The sequence below is a fragment of the Cyberlindnera jadinii genome, assembly GCF_001661405.1.
Source record: "Cyberlindnera jadinii NRRL Y-1542 unplaced genomic scaffold CYBJAscaffold_17, whole genome shotgun sequence".
Classification (NCBI taxonomy): domain Eukaryota; kingdom Fungi; phylum Ascomycota; class Saccharomycetes; order Phaffomycetales; family Wickerhamomycetaceae; genus Williopsis; species Williopsis jadinii.
Window position 1 is genome coordinate 62,770 of NW_017963668.1, and position 20,195 is coordinate 82,964.

Sequence of the window (20,195 nt, forward strand, 5' to 3'; positions counted from 1 at the left end):
CAAGTATTCGAAGAATGTCTTACTCTACAGAGGTCAAGAAGTTGCTGGAAGAAGGTGCGAAGAGTTACGCAAGCAAGAACTTTGAAGTTGCCATTGAGAACTACGGAGAAGCGTGTCAGCTCTATTCGCAAGATCACGATGGTGAAGAGGACCCAGATCTTCTCTTGTTGTATGGAAAGGCTCTCTTCCAACTGGCGCAGTCGAGAAATGGGTTGTTTGGAGGCAACCCTGATGCAACAGATGACAAGGAGGGAGAAGCTGGGACAGATGCCGATGCAAAGCCATCGAATGCCAATGGGATGTTCACATTTAGCGAAGATGTTCCATTAGCAGAGGAGGAGGATGAAGATGAAAATTCGGCTAAAGAAGAAGAAGAGAAACAAGACGAGGAAGAGGATGAAGAGGAAGAAGGTGCAAAAGACGAAAAGAAAGATACTAATGAAGAGGAAGAAGAGCAATCAGATTTTGAAGTTGCATGGGAGATCTTGGACCTTGCTCGTGCACTTTTTGAATCCCAGATTGGAGGAATGACTAATGATATTCCTCAAGACGCTAATAAATCCCAAGATCCTGTGATACAAACAAAGCTGAAACTCTCGGAGATTTACGACCTGCTTGGTGAAATCTCCCTGGAAACTGAAAACTTCAAACAGGCTTCTGACGATTTCGAATCCCTACTCAAAGTTAGAGAGTCGTTGTACCAGTTCAATTCAAACATGATAAGTGAAGCCCATTACAAGCTATCGTTGGCCCTGGAGTTCAACTTTGATGATAAAGAATCAAAGGACAAGGCGATTACCCATCTGAAACTTTCCATCGAATCTATAAAGCAAAATACGGAAAATGCAGAAAAGAATAAAGACGTTGTTAAAGATTTGGAGATCAGGCTGGAGGATTTACAAAAAGATCCAAACGAAATCTTTAACCAGCAAAAGCAAGAAATTATGAAGGGTATTCTCGGTGAAGCTGTTAGTTCTCCACAGACAAAGAAACCAACATCTACCCAACCTGTCAACGATTTGACCTCAATGGTTAAAAAAAGAAAAATCAAACCTGGAAAGACTGATGTTAATAAAAAGACCAAGCAATAGTTTCAGTCCTTTAAGTCCTTTGTCAATACAGGTTTTTTGTACTGTTTGTCGATGTTTTTCAAGTCAAGCCGTACTGAGTTGAACCCAAACTCCTCCTTATAATCAAATATTATCCCATCTTTTGAATGATCCCTCTCGTCCTCTTTAACTTGTTCCCAAATTTCATCCATTTCCAAATCTTCCTCTACGAGAAATGATCGTCTTATCATATCTGAGAAATCCCTATAATTCCCAGGCTTGATATACTGATAATGTGCAAACTCTTTGAAATAATCACCATCAACGTACTCATCCTTTGGATCAAAAAACTTTGGAAACTGCTTCTCCTCCTTTGTTGGGAGATCCAACTTTGCATACACAACTTTCTCAAGGTATAAAGCAACAAATATTGACTTCTTCTTGGCTCTTTTCAAGATCCAGTAAATCTTCCACTTGTATCTGTAGAGTAAATCCTTAACGATCCATAACAATTGATTGAGCTTTTTGATAATGAGGAAGAGCACTTGGATGGCTTTGATAAGCGGCTTCTTGGTTTTGAAAGTCCAAACTATAACCTTTAGCTCAAAAACAATTTGATCCTTAATGAACATGATTATATGGCATATCTTCATCAAAATCTTTATGATCCATAAGACGGCCTTTGCCTCAGCCAACTCCACTAATTTTTTCAACTCAATCAAGTTCCAAATCACAAGTACTATAACTTTGACGATAATAAAAGGAATCTTCAAGAGTAGTTTGATCAATTGAGTATTGACCGTATCATCTGATTCGATAGAGGGCAAGTTATACCCCCAATCCACAGGCACTTCAAATTCAAAAGTCCCAAGGTCTGAGGAATAGAGTACCGCAAGATCGAGATCATCGACCAAGGGCACATTGGAAAGCTGTATACGATCTGTGTCATTGTCTCCAAAGCTCAAAGCATCAAGCTGAAAACTCTTGATATCCCAGTTCAAATCACCAATGTTCTCATACACTTCTTCATCTTCACCACCCGGATACACACAGTCATATACGGCTTCATAATCCTTTTCTGATAACTTCTCCAAAATTTCGAATATCCTCTTGCACTTCTTGTAAACCCTCCAAAGTTCTAACCAGACCTCTGCTACTAACTGCTCGCCCATCGCCTCCACAGGCATGGTCATACCATCTTGATAATAATAATCGGTGAACGTTATCTGTCCGTTTGGATCCCATCTTTTCAACTCTTCAACGTCACCAAATAGCTCAAACACGAGCTCCTCAACTGTCTCAAACTCACCAGCATAGAGATATTGCCCTGTAGCACTCTTCACTGCAGATTGTACCCCCAATACGTCTTTTCCTTGAAGCCTTGAAGGTAAAAGCGTGTTGAATATCGATTGATACCCAGAAAGAGAAGCTCCCACTGTACTCAAATAGATAACCGCCGCAGTCAATCTATCTACTTTCATCTCTTTCTCTGTAGGGTCCAACACCTCAGCAATACAATAAACAAATCATATTGTTTGTTTACATTTTAACTACCAGCGGCTAAGCCATTAGCCGCCAGGGTTCTTCAACTATGTTGTGTAACCACAGCGATCGCTGCTATAAGCTGACTTCAAATCTTTTCCAAACTCTTGAAAGCTGTTGATTCTCACACTGAATGAGATCAAACCGAATACACTAATATGATGGATGGCATAGTAAAATATCAATTCTTTTCTTGTTATATAGGGCACAGATCAGTGTTCATACTCAGTTGAAGCCATTTTCCTTTAGCCACTTGTTGAGAGATTGGTTGTCTCTAGCGACCCAGGAAGCCTTTGACTTGATAGTATCAAATGATTGAGCCAAAGATTGGTTGAATCCTTTGGTACTCTTGTTCTCAAAGAACTTCTTGATCTCTTGGATCTTTGCATCGGATGTGAAGCCAGATGTACCAATGGCAACGACAGATCCAAGCATGGACAAGCCAGGTGGTAGTCTCTTGGTGACTTCATCCCAGTTGACCTGGATCCATGTCCACAAGGCCTCAATACCGGCACGGTGTGTACGCAAACCTTGCATTGGAATGTAAATATCTTGGGATCTTACAGTACCATCGAACAAATAACCAAGGGTTCTCTGGATCAAAGCTTCATCTTCAAATCTACCCAAGGTTCTTAAAGCAGTGATCTTTTCGTCTGGAGAAACAGGGTTGCTGTAAATATTGAAGAGTTGCTCGTACTCAGTGGCACCACCCGTTCTAGCAACAACACCAAAGATGGATGCTCTCAAGTTAGGGTGGATGGCATCCTTATCACCAGCGATGTACTTGGCAAATGCCTCCTTGGAGAATTGTTCAACCTTCGTGTCCTTGGCAGAAGCCGCTGATCCAAACAACAAGGACTTCAATCTTTGATCTTGGAACGAGTCAGTGGCAGAGAACTCCCAACCGAGCTTGTTGGCCTTTTCAGCAACTAAAGAGTGAATAAACTTGGTGAGAGCATCACGTGTAGCCTTATCTTCGAAGATCCAGGCAGCCTTAATGGCAGAGACTCTTGTGATGATTTCATCCCAAACAACAAAACTTGTTTCTTGTTTCCAACCGTTAACCAAGTTCAACAAGTTATCGGTGGATTGATAACCTGCGGTAGCAAGTGCACCAGCATCTGCAACCAAACCTGCACGATCCTCAACAGACAATTTACCTTCAGAACCATCTTTGCCCAATTGAATCCAACGCTCTGCAGGGTATGAGGTTCTGTAGATACCAGCAGAGTCAGCGTTGAGCTTGTAGAATCCTAATCCTCCATCCAAAGTGAGAGATTTCTCTCTGGTGTTCAAGACAATGGACTCATCGGTACCCTTGTCAGTCTTTAAGCCAAGGAATACAGGGTAAATAACCTCATCTTCTTCAGGTTTGACATCACCTGTTGTCAAGTAACGGTTCTGCTTAACATGAATCTTGTTGTTGGCAGAATCCTCAGTAACGGTAATTACTGGGAAACCCATCTTCTTGGTCCAAACGTCCATAACTTCAACAACATTCTTACCAGAAGCTTCGGACAAAGCTTCCCACAAGTCAGATGTTTGTGTGTTACCGTATTTGTGCTTCTTCAAATAGTTTGAAACACCCTTGATGAAGACATCCTCGCCCAACCAACGAGAAATCATTTTCAAGAGTGAAGAACCCTTTGCATAAGAAATTGCGTCAAAGATCTGGTTAATCTCATCAGCCTTTTTAACTGGAACTTCAATCGGATGCGAGGATCTTAGAGCATCAAGAGCTAAAGCTTGTTGCAAGGAATCTGTCACATACTGTTCCCAAACTTTCCAATCTGGATAAAACTCGTTACAAGAGAACCATGACATCCAAGTGGCAAACCCTTCGTTCAACCACAAACCTTCCCACCAGTCCATGGTAACCAAGTTACCAAACCATTGATGAGCCAACTCATGTTGGACAACTTCTGCAACTCTTTGTTTTGTAACCAAGTTTGAGGTCTTCTCATCAAACAACAAGTCAACGACTCTATAGGTGATCAACCCCCAGTTTTCCATAGCACCTGCACTAAAATCAGCAATGGCAACATTATCAATCTTTGGCAATGGGTATTGAATACCAAATTTCTTTTCAAAGAAGTCCAAGGTCTTTGCAGTCAAATCGGCAGCAAATTGACCTTGTTGTTCCAAACCTGGAGTAGCATAGACCCTAACTGGGATTCTAAACTTGTCACTCTCAACATAACGCAAATCACCAACGATGAATGCCACCAAATAGGTTGACATCAATGGAGTGGTGTTGAAAGTAGTTGCCTTTCTACCATTCTCCAACTTGGTCACTTCTTTAACATCCATGTTGGAAAGTGCCGTTAAATGTTCATCAGAGACCAAGGTGACGTCAAATTCAGCTTTCAAGGAAGGTTCATCAAAAGAAGGGAATGCACGGCGACAATCAGTTGGCTCCATCTGAGTGGTTGCCAAGTATTTAGTCTTACCATTCTCTTCGTACGAAGATCTGTAAAAACCAGCCATGTTGTCGTTCAAGATACCAGTAAAGTCGACATCAACGGTGATGGTTGTGCCCTCTGCGAATTTCTCGTCAAACTTGAAGGTGACAGTCTGCTTCTCTTCATCAAATGAGATGTTCTTTGCAACGGAATCACCAACTTTAGCGGAGTGGATCTCGATATCAACAGAATTCAAAGTGATAAAGTCAGACTCCTCCTTAACCGCCAAGTCGATCTTGACGTTACCGCCGAATTTGAATGTCTCAAAGTTTGGATCCAAAGTCAACGAGTACTTCAATGGTTTAACGTTTGATGGAAGCACCTCACGGTCGGCTGGAACGCTGTTGGAATTGTTAGTAAAGCCTGTATAACATGGGCTGATGTCGCTTCAACATGGAGAGGGCAATGGGTGAAGACAGTATCAAAAGTACGGCATCAGAGTGGCGAGCCAACAAAGGCACAACAACAGAGGAGGAAACATCTCGATGGAAGGCGAATCGAGATCAATCGCGTATCCTTATAATGATGGACCGGATTCGGCGGTTTCATCAACTGTTTAATGCTCACAATTGCACACTATTTGACACAAACACAAATCATCATCACGACAAAATGGATGGGAACCACCACCCCTACAAAGGGGAGATAGCCTTCCCCTTTGAAGAGGGGGGGGGGGCAATTACTTACTTTGTGGCAAAGCCATGGTTGCGGAGACACATTGCTGAATGTTGATGAGCGAAACGGACCTGATTCAATTGATGTGTCCAAGTCGAAGCTCTGTAATTTATAGCTCTATTTGTCGTTGCAGAGAGTACAGATTTGAACGGCGTTGTTGCCGTTTTCAGCTGGGGGAAGATCCTCGTTAGCGCCTGTTTCCCGAACGTCATTTTTCACCAGCGAGCGGAGGGCTTTGTCTGTGTGTGTGTGTGTGTGTGTACGGGTTTTGTCGATCTTGACGGTGAAGAAGCACAGGAAGATGAGGAGGAAGCCGTTTGAAAAGATAAGAAGACGTTGGTAAAAAGGAACCTTTGAAGAGGTGGAGCCCTATGGTGCCTCTGTATGTACAATTGCTCCGATGGAAGTTCCAATTGAAAAGATCTTCTTTTCCTAACGATCTGCTGTAGCGAGTTCTGTTCACGTTTTTAGTGGAGAGACTTCTCCATGGGCTTTTTCAACATTCTCAGGCTTGCACTGGCAGATGCCGCGAAATGTGCTGTGTGTACCATTCGCACCGACGGTGGTGGTGGAGGGGGGATGGCGAAACAGTTTCCTCGGACTTTTTCAATGTTGGAAGGTGATCTAAACGTGCCACGAGGGATTGATTTAAACGGCATCTAGATAACGATAAACGAACACATGGTGAGTATGCGATGTGATGACTTCATCGTGCTGAGCTGGCTCGCGTGAATGTGGAGAACGAGTACTGACGACAGAGACAGGTGGCGACAGGTCTTCCTTCAGGATGGGTAATCAAGATGTCCCGCTCCCATAACAGGGAGTACTACTACAACCAATCTACAAAGGAATCCGTATGGGAACCACCCGCAGGCACGGATCTGGAGCAGCTGAACAAGTATCACAACCAGCCAACCAAGGTCAGAGCAAGCCATCTGCTGGTGAAGCACAGTGGGTCAAGACGCCCGGCGTCTTGGAAATCAGAACACATCACAAGATCAAAACAAGAGGCAATTGACATCCTGAAACAGCACCAGCAGAGAATACTCAACGGTGAGGCAACGCTGGAGCAGATTGCCACCACGGAATCGGACTGCTCAAGCGCAAAGAGAGGCGGTGACTTGGGATTCTTCGAAAGAGGTCAAATGCAACCTGCTTTCGAGGAAGCTGCATTTGGCTTAGACGTTGGTGAGATGAGTGACATTGTGGAGACAGACTCCGGTGTTCATTTAGTGCTGAGAACAGCTTAACCCGCCTCTGTATAGTAGAGTATGATGTAATCTCTTCCCAAACCCTATGTTACTGTAGTTACCAATATTCTCACCCCCGAGTCAACAATCACAACAACAAAACAAAACAAAACACAAAAAGGCATCACATGTGAAAAAATTAGCTGACTCGGGCACCTTTGCACAGATAACGCGGTGCAACGGAGATGATCGAGAAACGAGCACAGGGCAGAAAAAATTAAGCTGATTTCCCACCTTTTTTCCTCCTCCTCTTCAGTCAGGTTCTCTCCAAGCGAAGCACCAAAACCATACACAACAACTACAACTGCGCAAAAGGAAGCTTACAAGATGACTGCTGAGATCATTGACGGTAAGCTCATTGCTCAACAGATCCGTGAGCGTATCCATTCTGAAATTGCGGAGATTCAGTCAAAGGATGCCACTTTCACCCCAACGTTGTACATCATCCAGGTGGGCTCGAGACCTGACTCGAGTACCTATGTCAAGATGAAGCTGAAGGCTGCTGCAGAGGCTGGTATCAGTTGTGTTGCCAAGGTGATGCCGGAGGATGTGTCACAGGTTGAGCTGCTCAAGGAGATTACAAGTCTGAACAATGATGAGTCTGTCCATGGTATCTTGGTGCAATTGCCTTTGCCTGCGCACTTGGACGAGATCAAGATCACTGGTGCTGTCTCTGCTGATAAGGACGTTGACGGGTTTGGACCTTTCAACGTTGGCGAGCTGTACAAGAAGGGTGGTGAGCCAAACTTCATCCCATGTACCCCAAAGGGAATCATCGAACTCTTGAACAGATCTGATGTCACCATCGAGGGCTCCAATGCCGTTGTCCTGGGTAGATCCGAGATTGTCGGCTCCCCAGTTGCTACTCTGCTGAAGAACGCCAACGCTACTGTTACTACATTGCATTCCAAGTCCAAAAACATTGAAGAGCACTTGAAGAACGCTGATATCGTTGTTGCTGCTATTGGTCAGGCAAACTACATCAAGGGCGAATGGTTGAAACAGGGCGCCGTTGTCATCGACGTTGGTACCAACTTCATTGATGATGCAACAAAGAAGTCCGGCTCCAGAATGGTTGGTGACGTTGATTTCGAGACTGCTAAGGAAGTGGCTTCAAAGCTGACCCCAGTTCCAGGTGGTGTTGGCCCAATGACCGTGGCCATGTTGCTTGATAACGTCATTATTGCTGCAAAGAGATTCTACGAGGCTTCCAGAAAGTCTGACAACTTCTTTGACAACCCATTGCCATTGGAGTTGAAAAAACCTGTTCCATCAGATTACGAGATTTCAAGAGATCAAACTCCAAAGCACATCACAGAGGTAGCATCAGAAGCTGGTATCCTGCCTATTGAATTGGAGCCTTATGGTTCATCAAAGGCCAAGGTTAAATTGGAACTGCTTGATCGTTTGAAGAACAAAAAGAATGGTAAGTACATCTTGGTTACAGGTATTACACCAACACCATTGGGTGAAGGTAAGTCCACCACTACTGTCGGTCTTGCCCAGGCTCTTGGTGCTCATTTGCACAAGAGAGCTTTTGCAAACGTTAGACAGCCTTCTATGGGTCCAACTTTCGGTATCAAAGGTGGTGCTGCTGGTGGTGGTTATTCTCAAGTTATCCCAATGGACGAGTTCAACATGCACGTCACTGGTGATATTCATGCGATCTCCATGGCAAACAACTTGTTGGCCGCTGCTATCGACACAAGAATGTTCCATGAGTCCACGCAAAAGGACGCTGCTTTGTACAAGAGATTGGTGCCAGCTAAGAAGGGCGTTAGAACATTCACCAAGTCTATGCTTAGAAGATTGGAAAAGTTGGGTATTGACAAGACCAATCCAGATGATTTAACACCAGAGGAGATCACCCAATTTGCTAGATTGGACATTGATCCAGATACGATTACATGGAGAAGAGTTGTTGATATGAACGATAGATTCCTCCGTGGTATCACCATTGGTGAAGCACCAACTGAGCGTGGATTCACAAGAAAGACAGGATTCGATATCTCTGTTGCTTCCGAATGTATGGCCATTCTTGCTCTGTCGAACTCCCTCATGGACATGAGAGAGAGACTTGGTCGTATCGTTGTTGCATCCTCTAAAGCCGGTGTTCCAATCACATGTGAGGATATCGGTGCTGCCGGTGCGTTGACCGCATTGTTGAAAGATGCTATCAAGCCAAACATTATGCAAACTTTGGAAGGTACTCCAGTCTTCATCCATGCTGGTCCATTCGCCAACATCTCCATCGGTGCCAACTCTGTGTTGGCTGATAAGATGGCCTTGAAACTTGCCGGTACAAACCCATCCAACCCAGAGGACCAGGACGGTTACGTTGTCACTGAGGCAGGTTTCGACTTCACAATGGGTGGTGAGAGATTCATCAACATCAAGGCCAGATCCTCTGGTCTCATCCCAGACGTTGTCGTTATCGTTGCCACTGTTAGAGCACTGAAGGTTCACGGAGGTGGTGCTGAAGTCAAGGCCGGTGCTCCACTGCCACAGGAGTACTTGACAGAGAACTTGGAGTTCTTGGAGAAGGGCTGCGAAAACTTGAAGAAGCACATTTCTAACGCCAGAGAGTACGGTCTTCCAGTTGTCGTTGCTATCAACAAGATGAGCTCTGATACTGACCGTGAACACGAGGTGATTAGAAAGGCATCCCTTGAAGCTGGCGCCCTTGACGCCATTGTCTCTAACCACTGGGAAGAAGGTGGTAAAGGTGCCGTTGCTTTGGCTGAAGGTGTCATCAAGGCCTCAAATGCTCCAAAGGAGTTCAAGTTCCTCTACGACCTGGACCAATCTGTCGAGGCTAAGATTGATGCGATTGCTAAGAAGATGTACGGCGCCGGTGAGGTTGAGCTCCTGCCAGAGGCTGCTAAGAAGATTGAACTATACACTAAGCAAGGCTTTGACAAGCTGCCAATCTGTATTGCAAAGACCCAATACTCATTGTCTCATGACGCCAGCTTGAAAGGTGTTCCAACAGGCTTCAAGTTCCCAATCCGTGATGTCAGAGCATCAATTGGTGCCGGTTACCTCTACGCCCTTGCGGCTGAGATCCAAACCATCCCAGGTTTGCCAACACACTGTGGTTTCATGAACGTTGAAGTTACAGAGGATGGCGAGATTGAAGGTTTGTTCTAGTTCTCCCTCACAGTGTCTCGCCCTTTTGCTGTTTCTCTAATGCGTCCGAGATGAGCCTCTTTTCAACAATTGGGCCCATTCCACTTTAAACCACGGACGAATGATCCCAACGATATAGAAAGTTATATATTGCCATCCACAAGTAGAACGTTTTCAACAATTATTTAATGTCCAAATGATGTTCAGTTTAGGCGTACAGAGTAGTGAAACCCGTGAAAGCTGTGTAAACATTGTGCGGAGAACATTGCTTGGTGAGCCGAGGAGGAACCCCCAGGCCGTTCCGCCCCACCGGCCACCACCACCGAAACCCACAGGCCGGCGCTTGAAAGGGAAATTAGAGCAGGCCAGCCAGTGCGCAGGGAGGCCAGTGAGCAAATCACACCGCTTATTTACAGACGGGGAGAGGGGGGAGAGCTCTGCCTGCACAGCTTATAAAACAGGCCCTCTTTACAGGCTCTGCAATTTGTCACCGCGGTTATAATTAATTGGAGTATACGGAGTTGAAGAATTTATCTATTTAACCTCTGACTTTCTTTCCCCTGCGATGAGTATCACCAAGCTGCTGAGGTTGCCGAAGGTGAAGATGCCAGAGTTCCGCCCGAATTTAGAAGAGACGCTTAGGCTGAGAGAAGTCCAACGAGACGTTTTCACCAATACGCAGAGGCTGTACGTGCCGCCAGGCGCTCGTGGTGTGTTTGGGGGAACGTTGGCGTCGCAGTCGCTGTGGGCTGCTATGAAGACCGTTCCTGATAAGTTTGTACCACATTCGCTACACTCTTACTTCATCAGCGGTGGTGATGGGAAGAAGGACATTATGTACCACGTTGAGAGGTTGAGAGACGGTAAGAGCTTCATATCGCGGCAGGTGAAGGCTTATCAAGACGATACGCTGGTGTTTATCGAGACGATATCGTTTGCGAGAGTTCGAGACCAGGAGGAGCAGCAGAGGAAGAAGGAGCTGAAACATTCTGCGCCGATGCCAAACGTTGATTTCAACAAGTTTCTAGATCCGTTGGAATCGTTCAAGCGTGGTGTTGTGGATCCAGGAGTGGCTAAGGAGTCCGTATTGACAAAAGTTGGTGACTATTTCAACAGGTTCACAAAGGGTCCGCTGGAGTATAGATTCCCGCCAGATTTATGGGTCACGCTGGAGGAGCATCCGGATTTTGAAAAGGCTCCTAATGAGATTGACGTTGATTGGTTCATCAGACTTCGTAAGCCAGTTGTGGACCCGTTGTTCAATTACGTCGCAATGGCATATTACTCTGATTCGTTCCTGTTGTTAACCGTGGGCAAATTCCACAAGAGGCCAATGCACAGCACTAAATTCAGTGTCAGTTTGGACCATACGATCTATTTCCACAAACAACCAACCGTTAATGACTGGAACATGTACCATATTGAACATCCACAGTCTGGGGACTCTAGAAAGTTGCTGTATGCAGCTTTTTATGAAAAGGACACCAAGGAGTTGGTTGCCAGTGTTGTCCAGGAGGGGCTCGTTGTGATCGATGATGAACTTCTAAAGGCAAAGGCAAAGCTTTGAACGGGCAAGCATCGTTATTTCGCATGAGAGTCAAGCTTTTTTTTATATATTCATCAACACTTTGTAGCTGGTTCAATCGATGAGTTTTTCCAGTACCCCCGGCATCTATCACTTTTTTTCGGAAATAGGTTTGATATTGAAACAGCTTGCTGAATTTTTATTAAAAACGACATTGAAACAGAAGAAAGTTGTCTAATCTTCAAGCTCTGGTATAGGCTAGTGATATCTAATCCCGCCAGCCAGGTTGACATTCGGAGATGTACGCCCTAATACCGTTAAAACCGTCCCATAATCCCAGCTCGAGAAACTTCCGAGCAGTCCTTCTGCAAGCTTGCAAGTGATGTCATTTCCAAACTTCAAAAGTAAATGATCCCTAATTGCTACCAATATGCTCCAAAGATCATCGTTTGTTGACTATGATAGCCTATACTCGTTTACTGATCTCTTTTTGTCAGCATCTTTCGTTTTGCATGTGGCTGTGTGAACTAATAATATCTACCTCTCGGACCTCGGAACCTCGAATAGCTGAGACACCCCGAGCTGTGGATACATGACGTCTTGACATGCGGTAACAAATATGGATACCGTTCTTTTCAGGCCAATGTATATACTTGGACTCTTATTTGGACTGTGCTTGTTATTGGCAAGCAGGCTGTCAATGGATTGACTACACCGCCAAAATGTATAATTTACAAGCTTGTTGATGTTTATCCGATGGCCTCTACTATAAATTGTAGTTTGTCCTTGTTGCATCTCCTTTTGAGTCAAATTTGCAGCGGCGGACCGGCTGTGCAAAAAAGAGAATTCCGTTCAAAAGACTAGCGCTCCATACAAAACGCATAAGAGTGCTACTGAAGACTAACATACAATTGGCTCTGTCGATTTGCCCGACCTGGTTTACCTCAACTTGTTTGGTTTCTGACAAACACGATCCCCATATTACTTTGCAATTCTAAGCGACACGCCTATGTAAGATCAACTTCATCTTCCCAAGTGCCTTCGGATCTATAACTGTAAATACTTCACCGTACATGACGGCGTTAAACTTGATGGCATATGTAGTACGCCAATGAAAACATCCTGATAAGCAATTACAGTTACAGTGCTTGAAACTACACGCTGATTTGCAAAACCCTTGTGTCTCAAGGCTTCATAACAGACGAGTGTGTTTAACAACTACAATTGTAATGTTTAACTTCCTGGGCCAAGATAGAGACAGGAATAGCAGTATTAATTCTCGGGGACGGCTTTGATATCCTAAATGAGCGTGTAAATTCCCGAATCCCCGACGCAAAAATAAAGCTCTGGCCAATGGATTTCAGTAAAACACAATGTTCCCGTATGGCTGTGTGCCTTTACTAATAATATTTGTCCTGTATAGTTATTAAAGTGTTCTTAAAGTGGCGCTGATCTGAGCACGATTGTGCGACCGTCAACAGCGAGTGGGCGGACGAGACCATGTGCACTGCCCGGTGGGCTCCTGGTTAAATGAGACAAAGACTGTACCGGCCAAACAATCGGGGAAATGTCCAAATAATACAGTCACAGACACAATGGCAAGCTGGATCAGCACGTATATTCAACACACATCCAATTTATTTGAACAGCTTGAAGGCAAACTAAGCATTTCCTATCGAATCCGCAAATGCAAAGCAATACAAACAACCTTTGGCCGCTTGGTCTCGAAATTCGGTAACGTTTATGACATAAACTCGCCTTCTTCCTTCTCATCTCGGTGCTCGGTATTATGTTTTTCTCTTCAATTACCCGACAGCAAATATGTCCAGCAAGAAAACAGCGGATGCAAAGCGAAAGGGTAAAAAAGAAAACAACACAGGCGAGCAGGACGTAAACAAAGTCGGCGTATAGGAGGAATTTGAAGGAAGAAGTTACTTGGAGGGAATAAAAGCCCGTCAGAATCCCACTATTGCACAGTTTTTTGCCACTTTACGAGTAGAAGGTTCTCTTAATAACAACAGAACAAAAACGTTGCTACCAAACTCTACGCATTGGCTGGGACTTTACTATGAGTGATCATTCCGGCAACGACAACTCCAGTGTAGAGAGTGTTGACCGCTACCATGGTTTCGATTCTCAAGTTGAGGGTCAGATTCAGGACCTTGTGAGAACTCTGACTCAGAAGTCGGAGGTTGCGTTCCAAGAAGGTCAAAATGAGTCAGATGGTGAATCTGCATTATCAAGAGTGCTTTCGAGGGTGTCCACAATTGCTCCTGGTGTCAACCCTATGGGAGAAGACCTGGAGGAGCTGGACCCTCGTTTGAACCCTGATAACCCAGATTTCTCTTCACGGTACTGGATTAAGAACATTAGAGCGTTCATGGATAAAGATGAGGCACACTACCAGAACTATTCGTTTGGTATTGCCTACAAGAACCTCAGAGCCTCGGGTGAAGCAACTGACGCTGACTACCAAACCACAACTCTCAATGCTCCTTACAAGTTTGCAAAGATGTATGCTAAACAGTTTTTTACAACCAAGACTCAAAAGGCCAAGTCACAGTTCGATATCTTGAAGCCTATGGATGGACTGATTAAGCCCGGTGAAGTTGTTGTTGTTCTTGGTAGACCTGGCTCTGGTTGTACAACTCTGCTGAAGTCGATTGCTTCCAATACCCACGGTTTCGATATCGGCGAGGAATCAAAGATATCATACGATGGGCTTTCTCCAAATGAAATTAAAAAACACTTTAGAGGTGATGTTGTGTACAATGCTGAGTCTGATATCCATTTCCCTCATTTAACCGTTTGGCAGACGCTGTACACTGCAGCAAAGTTTAGAACTCCTCAAAACAGAATTCCAGGAATTTCCAGAGAGGACTTTGCTGCTGCCATGACAAACGTCTACATGGCCACTTACGGTTTGCTACATACCAAGAACACAAAGGTTGGTTCTGAACTGGTTCGTGGTGTCTCCGGTGGTGAGAGAAAGAGAGTCTCCATCGCTGAGGTGTCTCTTGCTGGTGCTAAGTTACAATGTTGGGATAATGCCACCAGAGGTTTGGATGCTGCGACAGCTCTGGAGTTCATCAGAGCCCTGAGAACATCTGCTGATGTTTTGGATACCACCGCTATCATTGCCATCTATCAATGTTCTCAAGATGCTTACGATTTGTTCGACAAGGTGTCAGTGTTGTACGATGGCTACCAGATCTTCTTCGGTAGAGCAGACGAGGCCAAGCAATATTTCCTCAAAATGGGCTGGGAATGTCCACAACGTCAAACCACAGCTGATTTCTTAACCTCCGTTACATCTCCAAGGGAACGTGTTCCTCGAAAGGGTTATGAAGACAAGGTACCAAGAACTGCAAAGGAGTTTGAAGCTTATTGGAAAGCCTCTCAGGAGTACTCTTTCTTGGTGAAGGAAATCGATGCTACTATCTCCCAGAATGAACAAACCAACCAATCTAGCGAATACTATGCTTCAAAACATGCTAGACAATCTAATCATATGAGAAAATCATCCCCATACACTGTGTCTTTCTTCATGCAGACAAGATATCTACTGACTCGTGAGTTTCAAAGAATTCGTAATGACATTGGATTTCACGCTTTCTCAGTCTTGTCCAATTCGCTTATGGCGTTGGTTTTATCTTCCATTTTCTACAATTTACCATCTAACACATCCTCTTTCTACTACAGAGGTGCTTCAATGTTCTTCGCTGTTTTGTTCAACGGTTTCCAATCTTTCTTGGAGATTATGTCTCTTTTCGAAGCCAGACCAATTGTGGAAAAGCACAAGGGTTATGGTCTATATCATCCTGCTGCTGATGCACTGGCCTCTGTCACTTCTCAGTTACCTTTCAAGCTGTTCACATCCTTGTTCTTCAATCTGATTTACTACTTTATGGTTAACTTTAGAAGAGAGCCAGGAAATTTCTTCTTTTATCTGTTTGTTAATATCTTGGCCACTTTGACAATGTCTCATTTCTTCAGATTGATTGGGTCCATGTCTTCCACCTTGCCACAAGCGTTGGTGCCAGCCCATGTCATCATGTTGGCGATGATCTTGTTTACAGGGTTCACCATTCCAATCAACTATATGCTTGGCTGGTGCAGATGGATTAACTACTTGGATCCTATGGCATATGCCTTTGAGTCATTAATGGTCAATGAGTTTTACAACAGAATCTTTGAGTGTTCGTCCTATATTCCGGGAAACCCAGCTGATAATCCATCTTGGCCTTCAGACTCTTGGGTTTGTAATGCTGTTGGTGCGTCCGCTGGTGAAACATATGTCAATGGTACTATCTATTTGAATGTTGCATTTGAATACACTCACGGACACAAGTGGAGAAACGTCGGTATCGTTATTGGTTTCATGGTTGCTTTACTTGCTGCCTACATGTTGTTTGCGGAGTTCAATGAGTCTGCAAAGCAAAAGGGTGAGATCTTGTTGTTCCAAAGTTCTACTTTGAAACAGCTTAAGAAGGACAAGGCCAAGAACGATCTTGAGGCTGGTAAAGAGCGTGATATCACTGAAGCTCCTGAGGAGGAGGACGTCAATGTTGATGCTATTCAAGCTGGTAAGGACATCTTCCACTGGAGAGATGTCCACTATACCGTGAAGATCAAGTCTGAATACCGTGAGATTTTATCTGGTGTCGATGGTTGGGTCAAGCCTGGTACTCTGACTGCCCTGATGGGTGCATCTGGTGCTGGTAAGACTACCTTGTTGGATGTCCTCGCTAGTCGTGTCACTATGGGTGTTGTCACCGGTAGTATGTTTGTCAATGGCCACTTGAGAGACTCTTCTTTCCAGAGATCTACTGGTTACGTCCAGCAACAAGATTTGCATTTGGAAACCGCTACTGTTCGTGAAGCACTGAGATTCTCTGCTTACTTGAGACAGCCATCATCTGTTCCTAAACAAGAGAAGGACGAGTACGTTGAAGAAGTCATCAAGATCTTGGATATGCAGAAGTATGCTGATGCCGTTGTCGGTGTTGCTGGTGAAGGTTTGAACGTTGAGCAGAGAAAGAGACTGTCCATTGGTGTTGAGCTTGCTGCTAAGCCAAAGCTTCTGCTGTTCTTCGATGAGCCAACATCTGGTTTGGACTCCCAAACTGCTTGGTCGATTTGTCAGTTGATGAGAAAGCTTGCCAATCATGGACAGGCCATCTTGTGTACCATTCACCAGCCTTCAGCCATCTTGATGCAAGAGTTTGACAGATTGTTGTTTTTGGCTAGAGGTGGTCGTACTATCTACTTCGGTGATTTGGGTAAGAACTGTCAAGCCTTGATCGACTACTTTGAAAGCCACGGCTCTCCAAAGTGTCCACCTGAAGCTAACCCAGCTGAATGGATGCTTCATGTCATTGGTGCTGCTCCTGGTTCTCATGCTAACCAAGACTACCATCAAGTTTGGTTGGAATCTGATGAGCGTAAGGAGGTGTTGAAAGAACTTGACTATATGGAAAAGGAGCTTGTGAAGTTACCTTATGACTCAACTGTTGGAAAGGAAGAGTTTGCCACATCCATTCCTTATCAGTTTGTTATTGTGTTGAAAAGAGTGTTGCAATTGTATTGGAGAACACCAAGTTTTGCTTGGGCTAAGCTGTTCTTGTCAATTTCGTCCTGTATATTCATTGGATTTGTCTTCTTTGATGCTGATTTAAGTATACAAGGTTTACAGAACCAGATGTTTGCACTTTTCATGTTCTTGACCATCTTCAACCCAATGATTCAGCAGCAGTTGCCTATGTTTGTTTCTCAAAGAGATTTGTACGAAGTGAGAGAACGTCCTTCTAAGACCTTTTCTTGGAAGGCCTTCATGGCTGCTCAGATTGTTGCTGATATCCCATGGAACGTTGTACTTGGTACCATTGCTTACTTTGTCTTCTACTATCCAGCAGGTTTCTACCATAATGCCGAACCAACAGACCAAGTGAACCAAAGAGGTGCCTATGCCTGGTTCTTTAGTTGTTTGTTCTTCGTTTATATGGGAACATTTGGTTCTCTGTGTGTTGCTCCATTGCAACTTGCAGACTCCGCTGGTAATGTTGCGATGTTGTGTTTCACCTTGTGTTTGACGTTCTGTGGTGTTCTTGTCGGGCCTGATGCTTTACCAGGTTTCTGGATCTTCATGTACAGAGTGTCACCATTCACTTATTATATCGATGGCTTCTTGTCCAACGCTTTGGGTAACGCCCAAGTTACATGTTCACAGGCTGAATTGAGAGTTTTGAACCCACCAGACAGCAATACGACTTGTTCAGAATATCTCAGTGACTACATTGAAGCTGCTGGAACAGGGTACTTGGTTGATGGCTCTGCAACCTCTGAGTGTGGTTTGTGTCCAATGTCCAGCACCAATGCCTTTTTGAGCAGCATCAGTTGTTCTTACAGCCGTAAATGGAGAAACCTTGGTATTTTCTGTGCCTACATTGTTATTAACATTGTCGGAGCTTTGTTGTTCTACTGGTTAGCAAGAGTTCCAAAGAAGAGAAATAGAGTGAAGGATGAAAAACCAGAGGCAACTACCTCTGTTGGTGAAGGCAAGGAAGTTGAAAGCAACATGGAGAAGGCTTCTTCTGATTGATTGCCTGTGAGTGAGAGCTTCGCCGTGTCTAATACGTACAAATTTGTAAATTATCGATACCAAATATACCTTGACTTTTTAATTCTAATCTTTGATATGTATGCAGTGATTCATAAACTGCATCTAGACCTCACATTTAACCGGCTATTGAACTCATGCAAACTGATTATGAACTGTGCTTAACTAACTACGCTTGACCGACTACTTGCCACCAAACTACTGCAAAGAAAGGCAGAACAATCTAATACTGTGACGTTTTGTTTGTCGTGAATTTGAATCACAGTATCAATTACTGCTCTTAGGAGTGATGCTTCTATTGATGTGACGGTATTTAGACTTGACTAAGTGGTTCTTCGAGGCGAAGGCAAACAGACTGTTTAAGTCCTTTTGCGAGGTGTTCTACCTCCACTTCCTGACATTTCTTTCTGCATCTCTTCCCCAGTCACTGGAATCAAAGTCAGGGCACTGCCTAACCCAGGCCTTCCTAATTGGGATGTCATGTATTCCAACGTCCACGTACTTTCAAGTTGTGATTTTCGACCTTTGGACTCGAGCTTCATATTTATTACTGGATTAACCGAAATGTAAGCTACTGTAGCACTTAACACTTGTTACGCCACTGTTATGATTTATTGGAACAACTTCCATCATGAACTGTAAAGATTCTGGTGTTTTCTACAATGGTTTCCACGGACTCTCTGAACCGTTGTATTTCCTGTCTAAGCTCTTACGAACTACCCTTGTTATCTTATTTTTTTCATACCATATTGATTGAGAATTATCTTGATATTACTCCATATTACGGGTAACGTTTAGCACGCACTTGAAGCGGAAGGGAACAGTGTCAATAACCGTTCAGTTGTTGACTGTGTAAGACATTGTGACATCATCATTTTTGGAATTTATGAGCTAAACCCTGAACAGCATAAAATACAATGCCTTGCGCAGGGCTGTTTTCTGCGAATCAGACCCTAGCACGCCACCCTGCGGTCCTGTGCAGCGAGCACTGGTATGCCTACTTCCCTCGTCATCATCGTAATCTGAGCTCACTAAATCCAACAACAGGACCCTCGATACTGTGTATTTCGTCTTCTGTCAACATTTTACTGCCATATGTTTTGACTCTCCGATTATGGCTTAGTACTACACTGTTTGAAAAGGTAAACAAACATCACAGCCCCCACGGATAACTGAAGCCACAAAAAACATACAGGCAAGTCACAAAAACAACAACCAGGCTGACGGAATCGTAACCAATAGTATGGCCGCTACTATCTTTAGAAATATGCCAACAGACTGTCTCTGAGTTACGAAGGATGACCTACAATCTTGCGTCTGATAGTTTGCTTGGAACTCGGACACTCGGAGCTCGTAAAGTACGTTGTTTCTTCACGCAGTGTCGTGTGTGTGTCTTTGCGTGTCATTACGTCGTTGTTCCATGTAAACAAACAACGGGGGAAGGCACAAGAACAGGGGCCAAAGGTCTTATTAAAAGGTGGAATACACTCGTTTACTCACTCCTTACTGATACTAAACCCTTATGCCCGCAGAAGTGATACACCCACCTCTCCTACTTGACGCTGATGTATTGTTCACTATGGGTGATACTCTAGACAGTACCGACCCTGCTGCAGAGAGACGTTCTGCCCATTACAAGGGGCTAGATGCCCAAGTTGAAGGTCAGATCCAGGAGTTGGCGAGAGCGTTGACTCCAATGTCTGACGTTGTCAGTGGCAGCAGCTCTGAGGAGTCAGATTCTGGTTCTGTTTTATCAAGAGCGCTCTCCACAGCGTCTACAATTGCACCTGGTGTCAACCCTATGGGGGACGACCTGGAGGAGCTGGACCCTCGTCTGAACCCGGATAATCCAGATTTCTCTTCACGGTACTGGATTAAGAACATTAGAGCGTTCATGGATAAAGATGAGGCACACTACCAGAACTATTCGTTTGGTATTGCCTA

The 20,195-nt window shown here is 44.3% G+C and overlaps 8 protein-coding genes across 8 annotated transcripts; 6 read left to right on the plus strand and 2 right to left on the minus strand.

Annotated features, from left to right (window-relative positions):
• Positions 1-14: 14 nt before the first annotated feature.
• HIF1 (Hif1p) lies at positions 15-1,066 on the plus strand (the record flags this gene model as incomplete). Its single annotated transcript, XM_020216659.1, has 2 exons — positions 15-968; positions 1,043-1,066. 2 exons carry the CDS (start codon positions 15-17, stop codon positions 1,064-1,066), a joined length of 978 nt encoding a protein of 325 aa, XP_020068417.1.
• A 27-nt stretch (positions 1,067-1,093) lies between these two features.
• CYBJADRAFT_175118 (uncharacterized protein) lies at positions 1,094-2,530 on the minus strand (the record flags this gene model as incomplete). Its single annotated transcript, XM_020216660.1, has 1 exon — positions 1,094-2,530. The coding sequence occupies one exon, from the start codon at positions 2,528-2,530 to the stop codon at positions 1,094-1,096; it is 1,437 nt and encodes a 478-aa protein (XP_020068418.1).
• A 286-nt stretch (positions 2,531-2,816) lies between these two features.
• CYBJADRAFT_175119 (M1 family metallopeptidase) lies at positions 2,817-5,756 on the minus strand (the record flags this gene model as incomplete). The annotated part of the gene is made up of 2 exons (XM_020216661.1): positions 2,817-5,394; positions 5,737-5,756. 2 exons carry the CDS (start codon positions 5,754-5,756, stop codon positions 2,817-2,819), a joined length of 2,598 nt encoding a protein of 865 aa, XP_020068419.1.
• Positions 5,757-6,177: 421 nt separating this feature from the next.
• Positions 6,178-6,978, plus strand: ESS1 (peptidylprolyl isomerase ESS1; the record flags this gene model as incomplete). Its single annotated transcript, XM_020217422.1, has 2 exons — positions 6,178-6,412; positions 6,493-6,978. The coding sequence occupies exons 1-2, from the start codon at positions 6,410-6,412 to the stop codon at positions 6,976-6,978; spliced, it is 489 nt and encodes a 162-aa protein (XP_020068420.1). The 5' UTR covers positions 6,178-6,409.
• Positions 6,979-7,168: 190 nt separating this feature from the next.
• On the plus strand, positions 7,169-10,366 carry CYBJADRAFT_169427 (C-1-tetrahydrofolate synthase). Its single transcript, XM_020215766.1, has one exon. It carries the CDS (start codon positions 7,306-7,308, stop codon positions 10,126-10,128), a length of 2,823 nt encoding a protein of 940 aa, XP_020068421.1. The 5' UTR covers positions 7,169-7,305; the 3' UTR covers positions 10,129-10,366.
• Positions 10,367-10,711: 345 nt separating this feature from the next.
• On the plus strand, positions 10,712-11,674 carry TES1 (palmitoyl-CoA hydrolase; the record flags this gene model as incomplete). Its single annotated transcript, XM_020213005.1, has 1 exon — positions 10,712-11,674. One exon carries the CDS (start codon positions 10,712-10,714, stop codon positions 11,672-11,674), a length of 963 nt encoding a protein of 320 aa, XP_020068422.1.
• Positions 11,675-13,700: 2,026 nt separating this feature from the next.
• On the plus strand, positions 13,701-18,233 carry CYBJADRAFT_175123 (pleiotropic drug resistance family ABC transporter; the record flags this gene model as incomplete). Its single annotated transcript, XM_020216662.1, has 1 exon — positions 13,701-18,233. One exon carries the CDS (start codon positions 13,701-13,703, stop codon positions 18,231-18,233), a length of 4,533 nt encoding a protein of 1,510 aa, XP_020068423.1.
• Positions 18,234-19,830: 1,597 nt separating this feature from the next.
• On the plus strand, positions 19,831-20,185 carry CYBJADRAFT_175124 (uncharacterized protein; the record flags this gene model as incomplete). Its single annotated transcript, XM_020216663.1, has 1 exon — positions 19,831-20,185. A coding segment is annotated over one exon (355 nt), but the record flags the coding sequence as incomplete, so codon positions are not given.
• Between the last annotated feature and the right edge of the window lie 10 nt (positions 20,186-20,195).